The sequence below is a fragment of the Podarcis vaucheri genome (assembly GCF_965113315.1).
Source record: "Podarcis vaucheri genome assembly, chromosome: 14".
NCBI classification, from domain to species: Eukaryota; Metazoa; Chordata; class Lepidosauria; order Squamata; family Lacertidae; genus Podarcis; species Podarcis vaucheri.
In genome coordinates, this window is record NC_138752.1 from 40,044,888 (window position 1) to 40,061,720 (window position 16,833).

Here is a 16,833-nt window from a genome sequence, read left to right on the forward strand (position 1 = left end):
AGCAGGGTGGATGGGTTGGTGTGAAATGATATAGGCCAAGGCTGATACACAGTGACTTGCCTAAGGTCAGTATCTGTTTGTGGTTTTATTCATACAGCCTCTTGGGTACCTTAAAACAAAATTGGCAGTGACTGAAGACTCATACAAAATTGTAATATACCCCAATGCATTTGGAATCATTCTTATCTATCTATCTATCTATCTATCTATCTATCTATCTATCTATCTATCATCTATCATCTTCTGCTGCAGCAGAATTGCCTATAATTGCGAATTACTTAAATTATGACCAAACACTTCGCTGTTTAATATCAAATTAGCACGTCATCTGTTCATGCCATAAATAGAAATTTTAGCCTGTTGCTGCAGTTTCAGGTGGCTCATCAGGAAGCCTCTGCCAGTAGAAATTTACCTGTCGGGAAAAGGGTCAAAAAAGGGAAGTTACCTCAGCCTGCTTTTATCTGCAAGCAGCATGTGAAAGTATCTTTCTAGGGAATGTTCATTCAGTGCACAGCGCAGCCAAGCACGACCTCTGCCAACGTCTGTGGCAATATTCCTCAGGGAGTAGAAACGCTGCAGTTCATGTTTATTTAGAACCTCTTTCACATAGTACCAGAACACCGGCTCTGAAAAAGTATGAATTCATAGGCACACATAAGGTCATCTGAAATCTTATCGGCAAAAATCCCAGGAGACAGAGAAGTACTGCCTTCGTCAGCTCCACAATTCAGATGGAAGGGGGCCATTTTCCAACAAAGCACGAGCAATAACTTCGCTCCAGTTCCCCTTCAGCTCACCCAGAGAAGACATCCTGGTTTCTTCAACCATGCTTTCCCATGATATTCAAACTAGGATCCTGGTTAAAGGGCTCCCTGCAAACCAGGGTTGGAAGCCTGGATCCTGATTTGCAGGAAGTGCCGAAACCACAGGTGCCTAGTTAGAGCATCACAGGATGGGAAACAGTGGCTAAGGAACCAGGAAGTCTCCTCTGCAGCTGGAAAATGAAGAAAAATAGGGGGGGATACATAAACTCGTTGCTGATTCACACAAACCATGTTGTTGTTTTCAAGTGGCCTCATTGCATCTGAACTGAGCCTCATAACCCTGGTGACAATTCCCAAATAATCATTATTTCAAGTCACACTTTTTAATCTTCGGCCAATTGCACGCAGGGTAATTAAAGCAACAAGCTGCCCATTCTGTTCTTGAAAATGCAAGCTGAATGCTTTGAAAGCAGTTTTCCAGCTGGTTGATAATGTAACCACATACTGTATCTTCTTGAATGGAAATAGCTTTGAAGCGATTCACAAGCTATCCCTACAGAATTGAGTTTTTACCGCCAGACCTAATCTCCTGTGTCGAAAGGTCATCATACTCACCGTTTAATTAGCATAGCATAGCCAAACTTGTAGCACAATCCAATGCAGATCTAAGTCCCACTGTGTTCAAGAGGGTTTCCTCCCAGGCAAGTATGCTTAGGGGAGAACATTTCTGCTCCTGATTTAGGGGGAATTTTAATTAACAGAGACGTTTAAGGATAAGTGCCTGTTCTTTAAGGAGAGTATTAAAAACAGATTCCAAGGAATTGAAAAGCTTGATAATGGGTAAAGAGATTATAAAAGCTTTTGCTTTCCAAGTCATCTATTTAGCAAACCCTCTTCAGACTGTTATGATGAGACCAGCCTGGCCTACCATTTGCCTCAGCGTCACAAGAACATATAAAAAAACTACGTTATACTGCCTCAAACCATTGTTCTACTTTGCTCAGCATTGTCTAAACTGACTGGCAGCAACTCTCCAGTGTTTATCTCTGTTAAGTAGGGGGAGGGGGAATAAGAATGATATGTTTCTGGATAATATGTTTTGTTTTAATTTTGAATAAAAAAAGTTATTAAAAAAATAGAATAAAAGTAGGATATATGTGGATCGGCTCAAAATAATGCATGCAGCCCACCACAAAAAATGGTGGCTGTGCACACACCATACATTTAAAGGACCCACTCTACCCCCAGGAAATAACCCTGGAAACTGTAGTTTGTCAAAGGTCCTGGGAATTGTAGCTCTGGGAGGTGTAAACTACAGTTCCCATGATTCCTTGGGGGAAGTCATGCACTGTAAATGTATGGTGCGTATGAAGCAGCAGAGACCCAAACTAATAAGAATAGTCGTTTCTCTTCCATTCCAGCAGCATTATTGAAATCTCATGTGTTGCCAGCTGTTTACATGCAAGACAGACTGTTTAAACTTATCAAAAAGAAAAAAGAAGAAGAGCTGAGCGCCTTGGAAGCCCAAATTACCCATTTCAGCTTTACTGGAGAAGCCTGCTGCCTGCTTGATAGCTGCTGCTGTTAAGGCTAATCCCCGGGTCCTCTTCAAGCCATGCTGAAGCACAGATTCGAACTGAGCACAGAGACATGTAACTCTGCAAAACAGACAAAGCTTAATAAGAAGCACCGTAGGAAAGGGAGAAGGGGAGAAACAAGATTTAAAAGCACTATCCACCTCCCAGCTTAAGTCAATGCAAAACGGTAACGATACCCCAGTTTAGCACAGAAACCTATTTCACTGATTGCTGCAATCAGACCTCAAAACCTGCTGGTTCCTGCTACTCATCCGCAAGTCAAGGTCAAAAAAGGCTTCCTATCCACTTTACTCAGCAAAACAGGGAAGGATGGGAAAGCCGGAGGAATGGGAGCCAAACCCGAGGCAGAGACCCAATCACAGAAACAGACACACTCAGTTCATAAGTCCTACAGCATGAATTTCGGGGTTGGGTGGAAGAAATGGTAAAGAGGTGCACAAGATTCAGGGGCAACTGGTGGATTCCACTGTTAACCCGTGGAATTCATTGCCACAAGACGTGGTGACGGTCAACAACTAAGGAGGCTTAGGGTTAGACAAAGTCATGGAGGGTAAGACATTGGTCTGCTCATCACGATGACTACAGGCTGTCTCCAGAGGCAGCATGCCTAAAGATTTGTTCTTGGCTCCAGCTTGTGGTTGGTGAGGAGAGAGCTGAACCACAAGCCCTGGTTCGGAAGACACACTAAGCCACACAGACATAAGTAAAGGTAAAGGGACCCCTGACCATTAGGTCCAGTCGTGGCCGACTCTGGGGTTGCAGCGCTCATCTCGCTTTATTGGCCGAGGGAGCCGGCATACGGCTTCTGGGTCATGTGGCCAGCATTACTAAGCCGCTTCTGGCGAACCAGAGCAGCACATGGAAATGGTGTTTACCTTCCCGCCGGAGCGGTACCTATTTATCTACTTGCAGTTTGACGTGCTTTTGAACTGCTAGGTTGGCAGGAGCTGGGACCGAGCAACGGGAGCTCGCCCCGCCGCGGGGATTTGAACCGCCGACCTTCTGATCGGCAAGTCCTAGGCTCTGTGGTTTAACCCACAGCGCCACCCGCGTCCCCAAGCCACACAGAGATAGGGTGCAGCAAATAAGGGCCAGGGAAGAGTAAAGAAGCTGTGAGTGCCCATTACTGGCTAGGGTTTCATTTAGATCGCACATAATCCCTGCTATGAAACAGCCACACTGGTTGCCAGTTCATTTCCAGGCCTCATTTAAGGTGCTAAAATCTCTAAATGACTCAGGTGCCAAATAGCATCTACTTCCCCACAGACATCCTTGGGCATTAAGACAGGCAAAGGGAGGCTTCTTGGTAGCTCCACCACCCTCAGAGGTTCGGGTGGAGGTGGCCCAGGAGAAGCCATTCTCTGGCACCCCCAAGTTGTGGAACTCCCTCCCCAACACCTGGAATCTGCCTTAGAAAGCTTTCGGCCGGGGGGCCACTAGGGGGCGCATTGGAAGATGGCTGACAATAACATCTCTCCGACCCACACGAGGTAATTTGGAGGCTATGATGGGGGTAATTAGCCTCCTTAACCCCCCCCCCAGGATTGTGGGGGGGATGGCCCTTGCCTGCTGTGCCCTATACCACCCCCGAATTTGTGGGGGTGGGGGCACTAGGCACAAAGCCCTCCTGTGGGATTTCGGCACTCCTGAATGCCGTCCCTGATTCACGCCACTAGATGCAGAACTTCAAAGGAAACAATTTGGATGAAAGGAATGCACATATTTCAAGAAAGAAGGGGGAGTAAAGACTGCTAACAGAAGAGATCTCTGACAAAACAAGATAAGAATAAAACATGAGAAGATACGCCAAGACAAGGTACGGCAAATGACTGATGGGGGAGGGGGGGAAAACTCTCCCTTCTTTCCCTATGTGATTAAACAAGAATCCCCTCCCCTCACGAGTCAGAAATGTCATTTTAAGGACTTAAGCTGTGGATTTAAGGCTGTGTGGAGATAAACTTTCGAACCAAAGCACGTTTTAAGAAGAGCGTGGAATGTGTAAGAGCTTTGGAATGACGCAGTTAAAAATGCCGTCGCCATATTGGGAAGTTCTGTCGGAGGTCTTGAGTCTGGGAGGAGAAAGAGAGAAATACAGCTGTTTATATATTGTGGGTTAAACTCCTCAGTGGGACTTAAGAGCGACAGTTTTATGAGACTATGATGGCAAGAGTGATGTTATCTATGAAGGAGACGATATATGGAAACCATCTCAATTTGAGGATTGGAAGAACGGAAAATTCACACAGGAGTATTATTACTATTGGTGTTTATCGGCTTAAGGAGACTATCAGAAGAGATCATAAAGAAAAAAGAGAAAATATATGAATAAGATGTGATGTGGAAACAGCAAGATAAGATGGGATACAACTATGAACTCTGTTTGGACTGATTGGGACTGATTGGGACATTAACGCAGCAGCAAGAAGATGATCAGAATCCCCTTTCGGATCTTGAAATATGGGTCTCCCCAACAAAATTTAAAATTCAGCTTTGTAATTCGGAATTTATGTGATATGATTTAATTTGATGTGATTGGCCAGTTAATAAAAATTATTTTTAAAAAAAATAGAAAGCTTTCGGCCAATGCTAAAGACCCTGGCTTTTGACACCTGATGTTATCTTCCCCAGAGCCTGATTAACCCCACAAGGCATAGAAATACCTCCTTATAATTTCCAACAAGCGCTACAAATCTTTCCCACATTGAGATGGAAATGAAACTGAAGAATGGGGAAGTTCTGCAATCACTTCTTCCCAAAATAAGCTCAAGTGAATTTCCATTCTAAGAAAAACAACAAAGATTGCAGGAAATAACTTATTTCTTAGTCACAGCAATCCCCAGGGGAGCTTGATGAACCTGAATGACCAACAATTATTGAAACCCCTATCAAGGACCAATTTATTTGGGGGGTGGGGGTGGCAAGTCAAGTAAGTTTCTGCCATTGTGCATCCTATGGTACTGCCCCCACCATGCGTTGCAGAGGTTGTAAACGCTTGCCTCATACCATCCTGCACACAGCACAAACACAACTCTCTAACAACTACCTCCCCGCTCTCCTAGGCTAGCCTGAATGTACCTATCAGGCAAAATGAAGAATCAAGCCAGCTGATGACACATATGACTAAAAACAAGGGCCATTTATTCAATATCCTTTCAGACTTACCTGCTGTCCGAATCGGAAGCAATCTCCTTCCTCCCTCCAAATCTGATCTGGCACTGTAATGAACAGATACGTCAGCATCAATGGCATGATGAGGAGACTTTTAAATATGTTGATACTCAACTTAATTGAGTCACCAGACACCTTTAGTTAAAACGCCAATTTAAAAAAAATAAATTTTGGAACTATATAGGTGAAAGAAGCATGAGGTTTAGGTGAAAAATCAAACTGTCGTTCCATTTTACAAAAGTCCACATGTATTGGCTTAGCTCAAGGGTTTTCACCCTTTTTGAGTCCATGGCTCCCTTTACCATTCTTTACCATTGCATTCTTTCTGCACACCCCTGTGGGGCTCAGGATCTCCATTACAGTGGTACCTCAGGTTAAGTACTTAATTCGTTCCGGAGGTCCGTACTTAACCTGAAACTGTTCTTAACCTGAGATATCACTTTAGCTAATGGGGCCTCCCATGCCACTGCCCCGCGATTTCTGTTCTCATCCTGAGGTAAAGTTCTCAACCCGAGGTACTACTTCAAGATTAGCAGAGGCTGTAACCTGAAGCGTATGTAACCCGAGGTACCACTGTATGTACCCCCCCCCAGCCTGCAGAGATGGCAGTCTCTCGCCTTTTTCGAACACCCTCCTTTTTGGAGTGTTTCCTCAGCCTCCTCTCCTCTCCCCTCTTCTTGGGAGTCCTCTAGGCAGCCGCTGCCGCCGCTCCTGGACTCTGAGCTACCACCCCCACCCTAAAGAGAGGTGCCGCCTCATGCCGCCCACCCCCCAGGGCCTGGGAAGAGGATGCCCCCAGGCTTAGTGGCCTGACAGAGATGCAAGAGGGCATCAGAGGACGGAGGGAAGGAAAGAGGGGCAGAGGCCAGTGTTGCCTGCGGCACCCCTGACCATCATTTAGGCCCCAGGGGTCAGCAAACTTTTTCAGCAGGGGGCCGGTCCACTGTCCCTCAGACCTTGTGGGAGGCCGGACTATATTTTGGAGGGGGTGGGGAATGAATGAATTCCTATACCTCACAAATAACCCAGAGATGCATTTTAAATAAAAGCACACATTCTACTCATGTAAAAACACACTGATTCCCGGATTGTTCACGGGTCAGATTTAGAAGGCGACTGGGCTGGATCCGACCCCCGGGCCTTAGTTTGCCTACCCATGATTTAGGGCAGAGGTGAATAATCTCATCCATTCCAGATGCTGCTACCAGTAGCGTAGCGTGGGTTGTCGGCACCCGGGGCAAGGCAAGTAATTTGCGCCCCCTAACCCGTGGATTTGCGCCCCCTAACCCTAACCCCCAGATGTTGCGCCCAGTGCGGCCGGCCCCCCTGCACCCCCACGCTACGCCACTGGCTGCTACCCTATGACTCCCATCATCCCTGACAGCTGGGCTATGCTGGCTGGAACTAATGCAAGCTGACGCACCACATCGAGAAGGCTAAAAGTTCTCCAAACCTGGTTTCATGGCTAGATGAACTTGTGTAACTTCTTTTCTTTTCTGGCTTCAAACCACAGCTTTATTGTTACTGCCTCTTTTTCCGAGCTGCGCTGGGAGCTTTTCCTTGAAGAGCAGCCAGTAAGTACTCAAAATAAAAGTGCAAAGAAATTTGCAGAAGGCCAAAAAGGAAAGAAGAGGCGCCAGTTCAAGTGTCTCTGCTATTGCTTCCGCATGAGAAATGTGGCCAAAGCTGCCAAACTTCTCCAAATCCTCTGCAACTAACTTTGAATACAGGAAAGGAGCCATGAGCGCAGATGATCCGGCAAGTAAATTTCTGGAGCTCTACGGATTTACTTGTCCTGGCCAACTGCTATTCAAACTAAGTGGTGATTTGCCAAAGGAAAATGAGGGTGCTTCCAGCCTGTCAGTATTTTGCAGAAGGTATTCAAGTGCATACTAGAAATCTAAGTGGATTGAAGTGTTCCATTGCCCAGATACAGCAAACACTTTTTTTAAAAAATTCTGACTTTTTGCTGTTAGGAGAGGAATATACTGAAAAGTAAGGGGTAATTAGTAGTAAGACATATATGCACCATACAGCCAAATCAGAATGAATGATTGTCGTCATATAACCTCTGCTCAAAAAAACCCCAGAATGAATGTTCCGTAACAGGCATAGGCAATCTCTGGCCCTCCAGATATTTGGGACTACAATTCCCATCATCCCTGACCACTGATCCTGTTAGCTAGGGATGATGGGAATTGTAGTCCCAAACATCTGGAGGGCCAGAGATTGCCTATGCCTGTTCCATAACAACCAGACTGGGCACCATTTAACCTCCGCCTAAGCTTTATGCAAGTAAACAGTTCAGTAAAAACTCAATAAACAGATCATCTGGAAGAGCCCTGGAGGTCCAGGATTATTTGGGAACATAACTGCATTGCAAAAACAAAGCAAGCACACATATTGCAACACAGCTATTTAGAATTGCATCAAAATGAGACAGCTCCAAATATTATTAGAAAGGTTTCAAGTATAGAGGCACCCTCTCCTCTTTGTAGGCCCAACTTCTTACCTGTTTAACTGCATCCAATAATCTCTCCAGGAGAAACTGTCTTTTTGCCACGTTGTTCTGCAACCCTAGAATTCAAGAAAGCACAGGGGGGTATATATTAAATATACTGTCCAGTTAAGGGGGGGGGAATACTTTGCTTTTCGCCCTAGCAGTGCCTTCCCTAATCACATTAATTACAGCAACTTATACGTTGCTGGCGCTGTGGGTTAAATCACTGAACCTCTTGGGCTTGCCGATCAAAAGGTTGGCGGTTCAAATCCCCGCGATGGGGTGAACTACTGTTGTTCGGTCCCAGCTCCTGCCAACCTAGCAGTTTGAAAGCACGCCAGTGCAAGTAGATAAATAGGTACCGCTCCGGTGGGAAGGTAAATGGCGTTTCCGTGCACTGCTCTGGTTTTGCCAGAAGCGGCTTAGTCATGCTGGCCACATGACCCAGAAAAACTGTCTGCGGAAGCGGACAAACGCCGGCTGCGTCAGCCTGTAAAGCGAGATGAGTGCTGCAACCCCAGAGTCGTTCACGACTGGATTTAATTGTCAGGGGTCCCTTGAACTTTATATCAATTATGATAACTGATATACTTTACAGAAAGCACCTCACAATTTTTAAATGAAGCAAATTTTAAAAGCAAATTGTCAAAACAGCAGTCATTAAAACATTGTAAGAGGTCATGTTTGAGAAAAAGCACAGTGGAGTAAGATTCCTGCCAAAGGGTCAGATGTACATCCTGGGAGGCTGTTTCTTATTCAGGCATGAATTAAACAATTAGAACACATCAAAAAAGGTTAAAGCAACTTATAATCATAGAAATAAGGTGGGTCCTAAAAATATACACCTCAGATGTCAAAAGCCAAGGTAAAGAAGTATGCCTTCAGCATTCACTGAAAGCTGTTTAATGAAGATTAGCAATTCAGTAGGGAAGGAATTCCACCACTTAAGGGCTCCCACAAAGAATGCCCTCTCCAGGGCTGCCACTGCTGCAAAATTCTGAGGGCACTGGAACACCAGTGGGGCCCCCTCTGACAATCATAACCCCCAAGGGGGTCTGCAGGGAACAATATGGTCTTTCAGGTACAGTGATATCTTGGTTCTCAAACTTAATCCGTTCCGGAAGTCCGTTCCAAAACCAAAGCATTCCAAACCCAAGGCACGCTTTCCCATAGAAAGTAATGCAAAATGGATTAATCCATTCCAGACTTTTAAAAACAACCCCTAAAACAGCAATTTAACATGAATTTTACGATCTAACGAGACCACTGATCCATAAAATGAAAGCAATAAACAATGTACTGCAGTCACACAATAAATCAGTCAGTCAGTAAGTAACTGAACTGGGTTCCACACAGACACAAAAAAGCAACAAAAATGCAAAATAGCAAAAACAGACAGACCTCAGCGTAACACTCAAAACTGAAGTGTGGCACTCAAAACGGTGCATGTTTGGCTTCTGAAAAAAGTTCACAAACCCGAACACTTACTTCCAGGTTTACAGTGTTTAGGTCTCCCTGCTGTCCCCGGACCTGATCTCAAGGCGGGCGGCGGGGAGAAGAGCGCTTCTCCCCGCTGCTTGCCCCACAAGCGCCTGGGGGGGAAATAATTTTTTTTCTTTATTTCCCCCCAAAAAAACTTGATGCGTCCTATGGGCCGGAGTGTCCTATGGGGCGAAAAATACGGTAAGTGTTGGAAATGCAGACAGAAGGTACTTTTTATCATATGTGGTGATCTTGCAGTAAGGTTACTGGGAAATAATATATAATGAACTGGAAAAAATGTTTAAAATAACATTTTTTAAAAAAAACCATAAGCTTTTCTTCTGGGAATTATAAGAGCAGAACTACCTAAATAGTATAGAAATTTATTCATGTATGCAACTAAGTGGCAAGAATGTTATTTGCCCAAAAATGGAAAGAAGAAAAGTCCAGACAAAAGAAGAATGGATACAAAAACTTATGGACTATGAAGAAATGGAAAACTTACTGGAAAAATAAGAAGTCAAAGTAACACACTTTTTATAAAAGAATGGAAATGATTTATTGAATATTTACAAACAAATTGTAAACAGTTGAGGACATTGGCAGGATTTTTGTAATAACCTGCAGTTTCATAAGAGTATATAATTAAAGTAGATGAATGAAAGAATAAGTTAATTTAGAATATGCAGGAAATGATAAAAATACTTTTAAGAAACCACAGAAAGAGGAGGAAGGAAGTCAAGTTTTGAAATGTTAAAATGACTATAAAACTATTGAAATGTATATAACTGAAAATCATAAAATAAATAAATTATGAAAAGTAAAAAAGGATAAAATGGGGAGTACAATGCTGTTATGTGCAATGCTGTAAACTCCATGGAAGAAGGATGAGAAAACACAAAAATTAAAATCAAAATCCTGTTGCAGCCTTCAGTTGTTTGCAAATAGATTCCCATCACAGATGGCATTATTTTACTTTGCACTTTGGATGACATTGCAGAAATATATGCTTCAAATACAGCCCAGGCATCTCAACCTATGTTATCCTAACGAAGACTTGGGTCCCCCATTCCTGGACTAGTTGTTCTTAGAAAATTTAGGGCACTTTCAAAGTGTTTAACTAATCAACATAAATAATATAGATGCCTTATTTTAATAATAAGTACTTTATTGAGGTTTAAAGAAACAACATTGAAAAACAAGCAGCATAATCAATATAAGATGCAACATAAACCTTTATGTAAAGCACAACGAAAAGAAACCACTATTAACTCCTGGATCATTATTTACCAAACAGATGGACTCAACAACAACTAATGAAAACTTAGGAGAACTGAAAGAGACGGAATTAAGCTTAATAACAGAAGTTATTATAAAGCCATTGGAACTAAACAGTTGATATCTGGTCAGCTTTTGCAACAGGAGGATTTGGCTGTCTGCACAAACTAGAACCAAACTCCTTATACTTATGTTAAATTCAGCAAACGTGGATTGTGCAATTTCACCAGAAGTATTGTCAGCAATTCTATTGACAATTAACTATTTCCAGTTATTCAGCTTATCATCATCAGATATGTGTAACTTTGCTACAAAGGGATGGAAAACTCTAGAGAATATTTGGAGGGGGGGGTATTGATAAATACTTTAGCTCTAAGAGATAGGCCAATACCCCACTCAGGCACAAACTTCTTGGGTGCCCTTGGACCAGTCACACTACCTCTCAGCCTCACCACACAGGGTTGCTGTGACAATAAAATGGAGAAGGGGGAGATCTCACTCTACTGCTTTAAGCAAGAGCTCCTGGGGGGAAAGCAGGCTACAAATGGCATAAGTAAATAAATAGATATACATAGAAGTCCAAACAGTTAGGGTGTGGGAGGAAACTCCAAGCAGATCCATTTGGGCAAGTTTTAGGGGCTGTATACTATGCTAGCCCTACTCAGAGCATACCCACTGAAATCAGTAGGCATGATTATCTTGGGTTCATTAACAGCAATGGGTCTACTTTGAGTAGAACATTGCTGGCTCTCATTTCAGTACCAGAAGGCTGTGACGTAAAAAAGTAATGGAGGCATCCCACAGTATGTGAGTAAGTCAGCTGCCAGAGCTCCACGTTCTCTAACCCATGAATAATAATACAGTGGGACCTCAGGTTAAGTACTTAATTCGTTCCGGAGGTCCATACTTAACCTGAAACTGTTCTTAACCTGAAGCACCACTTTAGCTAATGGGCCCTCCTGCTGCTGCGCCGCCGGAGCACGATTTCTGTTCTCATCCTGAAGCAAAGTTCTTAACCTGAAGCACTATTTCTGGGTTAGCAGAGTCTGTAACCTGAAGCGTATGTAACCTGAGATACCACTGTAATAATATTAATTTATTATTTGTACCCCACCCATCTGGCTAGGTTTCCCCAGCCACTCTAGGCAGCTTCCAACAAAGATTTAAAATACATCAAAATGTCACACATTAAAAACTTCCCTGAACAGGGAATGTCTAGAAAAAGGGACAGCAAACTACTAAACAGGGATAGAATACCCAGTGCCAGAGAGCAATGTCCTAATACGTCTAAAAGAACAACAGTGCTTTTAATTCCATTCCCAATTTACCTTGCTAGCAGCTTTAATTATTTACAGTGGTGCCCCGCAAGACGAAATTAATTCGTTCCGCAATTTTTGTCGTCTAGCGAATTTTTCGTCTTGCGAAGCACGAAATCCCATAGGAATGCATTGAAAATCAATTAATGCGTTCCTATGGTCAAAAAGGGACGCGGGTGGCGCTGTGGGCTAAAGCCTCAGCGCCTAGGGCTTGCCGATCGAAAGGTCGGCGGTTCGAATCCCCGCGGCGGGGTGCGCTCCCGCTGCTCGGTCCCAGCGCCTGCCCACCTAGCAGTTCGAAAGCACCCCCGGGGGCAAGTAGATAAATAGGTACCGCTTACCAGCGGGAAGGTAAACGGCGTTCCGTGTGCGGCTCTGGCTCGCCAGAGCAGCGTTGTCACGCTGGCCACGTGACCCGGAAGTGTCTTCGGACAGCGCTGGCCCCCGGCCAATAGATGTGAGATGGGCGCACAAACCCCAGAGTCTGTCAAGACTGGCCCGTTCGGGCAGGGGTACCTTTACCTTTACCTTTATGGTCAAAAAAAGTCCAAACAAAGCCAAATTTGGTACAACAACAGTTTATTAACTGCTCTTTAAAGTCACACATACTGTAAAGAGCAGTTCAAAAATTTAAGGGAAAATAAATTAACTTTATAAACAAAACATGTCTTTGTTTTTAGTCAAAGAAAAAAAGTCGCGAGACGTTTTCGTCTTGCGAAGCAAGCCCATAGGGGAAATTCGTCTTGCGAGGCAAATCGCGAACGGAAAAAACTTTCGTCTAGCGAGTTTTTTGTATTGCGAGGCATTCGTCTTGCGGGGCACCACTGTATTTGCATGCATCTATAGCCCAGCCCACCCCATGCAACCCCATTGAAGGTTATGGCCTTGCATAACCTCATACACTATGTCATGAGGAAAGGCGGGCTTTGGTTTGAGTTTGCATTGTCATTTACTGTTGATTTCATGCTGCTGCTGCTATTCTTTCAATTCCTTGCCTGCCCTTCACCATCAAGCCCCAGGGCAGGGTACACCAATCAAAACAACAACATCAAAAACAGTGTTAAGACAAGCTGCCACCAAAAGAGTAGAGTCCTGTTGCATTCTCAACAGGGACTTTTTCGCAGCCCTGGCCACGAGAAATATTCGTCGATGAGCAAGCTACACAAGCACTAATTGACAAAAAACTGCAATCGGAAATTAGTCGCTGGAAGGCATTATCTGAACACCCTTCTCTCTCTCTTTTTTTGTCATGGTAAGATACAATTGCTGGCTCCAGGGATGCTGCTGCTCCCCTGTTAGTAGAGCGGCAAGGTGTGTCTGAGCATGCACAGAGTGGCATCAAGAAAGGCGGGAGCAGGGACGCTTTAACACCCCACCCCAGCGCCACCCTTGCTGCTGCTGCTGTTGTTGTTGGGCGAAAGAGCAGCACCGAGCCAGCCCATCCACCTCCTCCTCCTCCTCCTCCCTTGCCAAGCAAAGCTTGCTCCACTCACCGCTCATGGCCGGCGACGGAGTTCCCCTCCGCGGGCAAGCAAAGCCTCGGGATCCCCCCTCCGACTTTTCCGACTCCTCCTCCGCTGCCGCCGGGGCTCCTCCCTCCCGTCAAAGCTACCAGCACGCCACAGCACATTGCCCCTCCACCCGGAAGTGATCCTCAAGGAGCCCGGAAGCAAAACACTTAGAACCCGGAAATCATCTCAGGCGGGGGGTCATGGGAATTGTAGTCTCCATGGCGGCGAGGGTGGGGTAAAACCATGCTGCTCCGTCTTTTTCTTCCTCCTCCTGCAGTCGCTCTGAGCAGAGAGTCTCCCCTCCCTCTCCTTCCCGGATTTTGGGCCCCCAACTCATTAATTGTGTCTTAATTGCCGCCGCAACAAGGCGGGGATCCAGCGCTCCCCAAGTAGTAATAGTAATGCTGTAGTAATTTGTTATTTGTACCCCGCCCATCTGGGTGGGTCTCCTCAGCCACTCTGGGCTGCTTCCAACAAAGATTAAAAATACATTAAAGTGTCACACATTGTGCTCGGAAGCACTTGTGATACCTTTACGGGAAAAGCCCTGCCTGGATCCCCACTGCAATAGATAATTAATCGGCAAGTCTCCAATATCTCATTCTAGGGCAAGGTGGTAGATAGGGTTGCCACCTTTGTTCTGGCAAAATAAAGAACAGGGCAGCAGTGGGTGGGTGACGATTCCCACACTGCCTGGTACTAAACTGACCAGTGCAATCCATTACAATCTATTGCTGCCAAATCGGATAGCCCCTCTGGGGTTTGTCACACACACACACGAATTTGTAAATCTGACTGCTTTGCTACCCAGAGCTTAAATACATGACCTTTCACACATAGGCAGTACTGTACAGCAATACATGCAGGCCTGGGCAAAAAAATTAATAGGGGATATTCCAAGGAGGGGACGAGCTTTGTTCTACGTGTTCAATTACTGAAGGACAGAAAAAATATTAGGGTGTGTCGCATTGCCTCCAACTAGCCAGAAAAGGACAGGGCTGCGTAAACACAGCTGTCATCTAGTCCTTTACATGAACAAATCATCCATCCTAGTGGGAATACTTGAGGCCTTTGCAAACTTGAAGGACAGGACTATCCAAAGTGCCCAGACTTGTTCCACAAGCTTCCTCTTTTCCCTGGAACAGGAAGCTCTGGAAAAGGGTGTGCTCAAATTGTCCAGGAGCAAAGCAAGGTACAGTAGTAGACTCATGACCATTTGTGTGATGCGGGCAGGGTGGAGTCAGCGAAATCTTTGGCGTTTCTCAAAATGCACAAAGCTACAATTCCCAGCACCACTCACACAATATTGGAACAGGGTGCTTTAAATGCCTGGTGTGTATGCAGCCACACTTCCTAAAGGTGCACCTGGCTTCTTCAATATACAGCTTCTGGAGATTGCTGAAAGTGCACCTTTTTACCCTGGCTTTTGACACTTGAAGTATATATTTTAAGAACCCATCTCATTTTTGTAATTGTTTGTTTTAAACTGTTTTAAATATTGTGTTTTAATGTTGTAACATGCCCTGGGACCTTAGGGTAAAGGGTGGGTAATACATAAATGAATAATAATAAGAATAAAATTCCCTAATCTCTTACCTATCATTCATCAGTCTTTCACCCTGTAATTGGACAGGCAACAATATCAAAGGGACCATCAAGTACTTTCTCACCAACACTGTAAAAGCACCTGTTAGGCACCATAGTGTCTTGCTACCCGAGACTCCTATTACAGTTCAAGCAGGTCAGGTCACTCAATGCCCTCTTTTTTGCCATTGCCTTTCTCATACTGCAGCGATGTTGTGCTGAAATGTGATGGTAGTAGGACAGGTCTTCTGGCACAGCACTGCTGTGGAGCACTGCCCAGGGCTACATGTGGGAGCCCAGCATCTGATTCTGCATGCTTAACTGAGAAGTGGAGGTGGTGCTTATCCAATGATGCAGAAACGTGCTGCATGCAGCCGCCCAGAACTTAATCAGATAACAGTAGCTGTGTACAGGAAGAAATATTCCTACTGAACCACAGGTAAGAACAGCACCTGGAAGCAGGCTTGTGTTACTCCGCGCACAGCTAATTTGTTCGGTTTCATGTACAGGCGACATTGTTCTGGTAACTGCCATCACACACCGCTTGGGTGAAACCCTGTTGCATGATACAATCAGACAGCACATTGAACCAGGTGATAGCAGAGTACGAAACAGTGCCAGAGCGTCTGCTCCGAGCCAGCGTGTTGCCAAGCCGTTTGCAACATGGGAGACCTATAGGAGCTTTGTGAGAGGTAAACTGCAGTTACATGATTCTTTGGGGGAAGCTATGTGTTTTAAATGTGTGCTAAAATGTACTTTAATGGTAGATGTCACACCATGTATTTTATGGGTTTTTTAAATCTTGTATTTTTATGTTGTGAAACACCCTGAGATCTACAGATGGAGGTTGGTGGTATACAAATTTAATAAATAATAACCTAAGGAGCAGGAAGCAGACAGCCTGGTTTACCCACTGGGCTGGTTGCAAGCAAGAAAGCAGACACTTTGGGGGCTGGCTTGAGGTTGGTGAGCCAGTGCCCCATTCACACTAATGGACCAACCTCTATTGGTTTAATTACAATGACTGGGAAGAGGCAGGTTGAAAACCAGTGTGAACCAGTGTGGTATAGTGGTTAGCGTGTTGGGTCTTGGAGACCAGGGTTCAAATCCCTACTTGGCCATGAAGCTCACTGGGTGACCTTTGGGGGGGCAGTCACAGCCTCTCAGCTTACTCCACAGGGTTGTTGAAGAATTTCACGAGGAGGGGAAGAACAGGGACATCACCTTGGAAGAAAAGGTGGGATAGAAATTCAATATATAAAACTGTCCATGTGGCAAACTATGTTATCAAGCACGTGCTGTGCAGCAACCACGTGGAACACAATTTGATTCATTCGATTGGAAAATATTTATTATTACTCCTTCCCTCTTCGGTAACAGCACCCACTTGTCCTTTCTCGCTCCTCTGTGCGAGGAGTGTGGAAGGAATATGCCTGTCTATACTTCCTCCCTTTTACGAAACGCTTCTATCAACTTTCTTATACATCCACGAAACTACATTCCCCATCTCCTTTCGAGAGTAAGCGCATGGTCCCGCCTACGAATGCGAAGCGCAAAGCCCTCTGGGTCTTGTAGTTCCTCTGTGCTACGTTTCGAGACCTCTTCTTACCAGTGAGAGAGGGGTGATTGGAG

General features: G+C 44.8%; 2 protein-coding genes and 1 long non-coding RNA gene across 8 annotated transcripts in view; 2 read left to right on the plus strand and 1 right to left on the minus strand.

Moving 5' to 3' along the window:
* The window catches only part of SNX29 (sorting nexin 29), a 223,021-nt gene extending 209,276 nt beyond the window's left edge, over nt 1-13,745 (minus strand). For 5 of the 6 annotated variants that reach the window (XM_082200070.1, XM_082200072.1, XM_082200073.1 and 2 more), the window contains exons 1-5: nt 13,600-13,745; nt 8,043-8,107; nt 5,525-5,577; nt 2,298-2,422; nt 446-626 (exon numbers count right to left, since the gene is read on the minus strand). In XM_082200070.1, the coding sequence (XP_082056196.1) occupies nt 446-626; nt 2,298-2,422; nt 5,525-5,577; nt 8,043-8,107; nt 13,600-13,606 (431 nt within the window). In that variant the 5' untranslated portion in view covers nt 13,607-13,745. The remainder of the gene's footprint in view (nt 1-445; nt 627-2,297; nt 2,423-5,524; nt 5,578-8,042; nt 8,108-13,599) is intronic. The other variant, XM_082200074.1, reaches the window with a different exon arrangement.
* On the plus strand, nt 3,790-4,166 carry LOC309518630. The gene is made up of 2 exons (XR_014213572.1): nt 3,790-3,852; nt 4,039-4,166. It is a non-coding gene; the product is annotated as an uncharacterized lncRNA (long non-coding RNA).
* Nucleotides 13,746-15,871: 2,126 nt separating the features above from the next.
* GSPT1 (G1 to S phase transition 1) overlaps nt 15,872-16,833 on the plus strand; it is a 36,518-nt gene continuing 35,556 nt past the window's right edge. The window contains exon 1 of the mRNA XM_082200081.1: nt 15,872-15,893. The gene's annotated coding sequence lies outside the window, so the exon portion shown is untranslated. The remainder of the gene's footprint in view (nt 15,894-16,833) is intronic.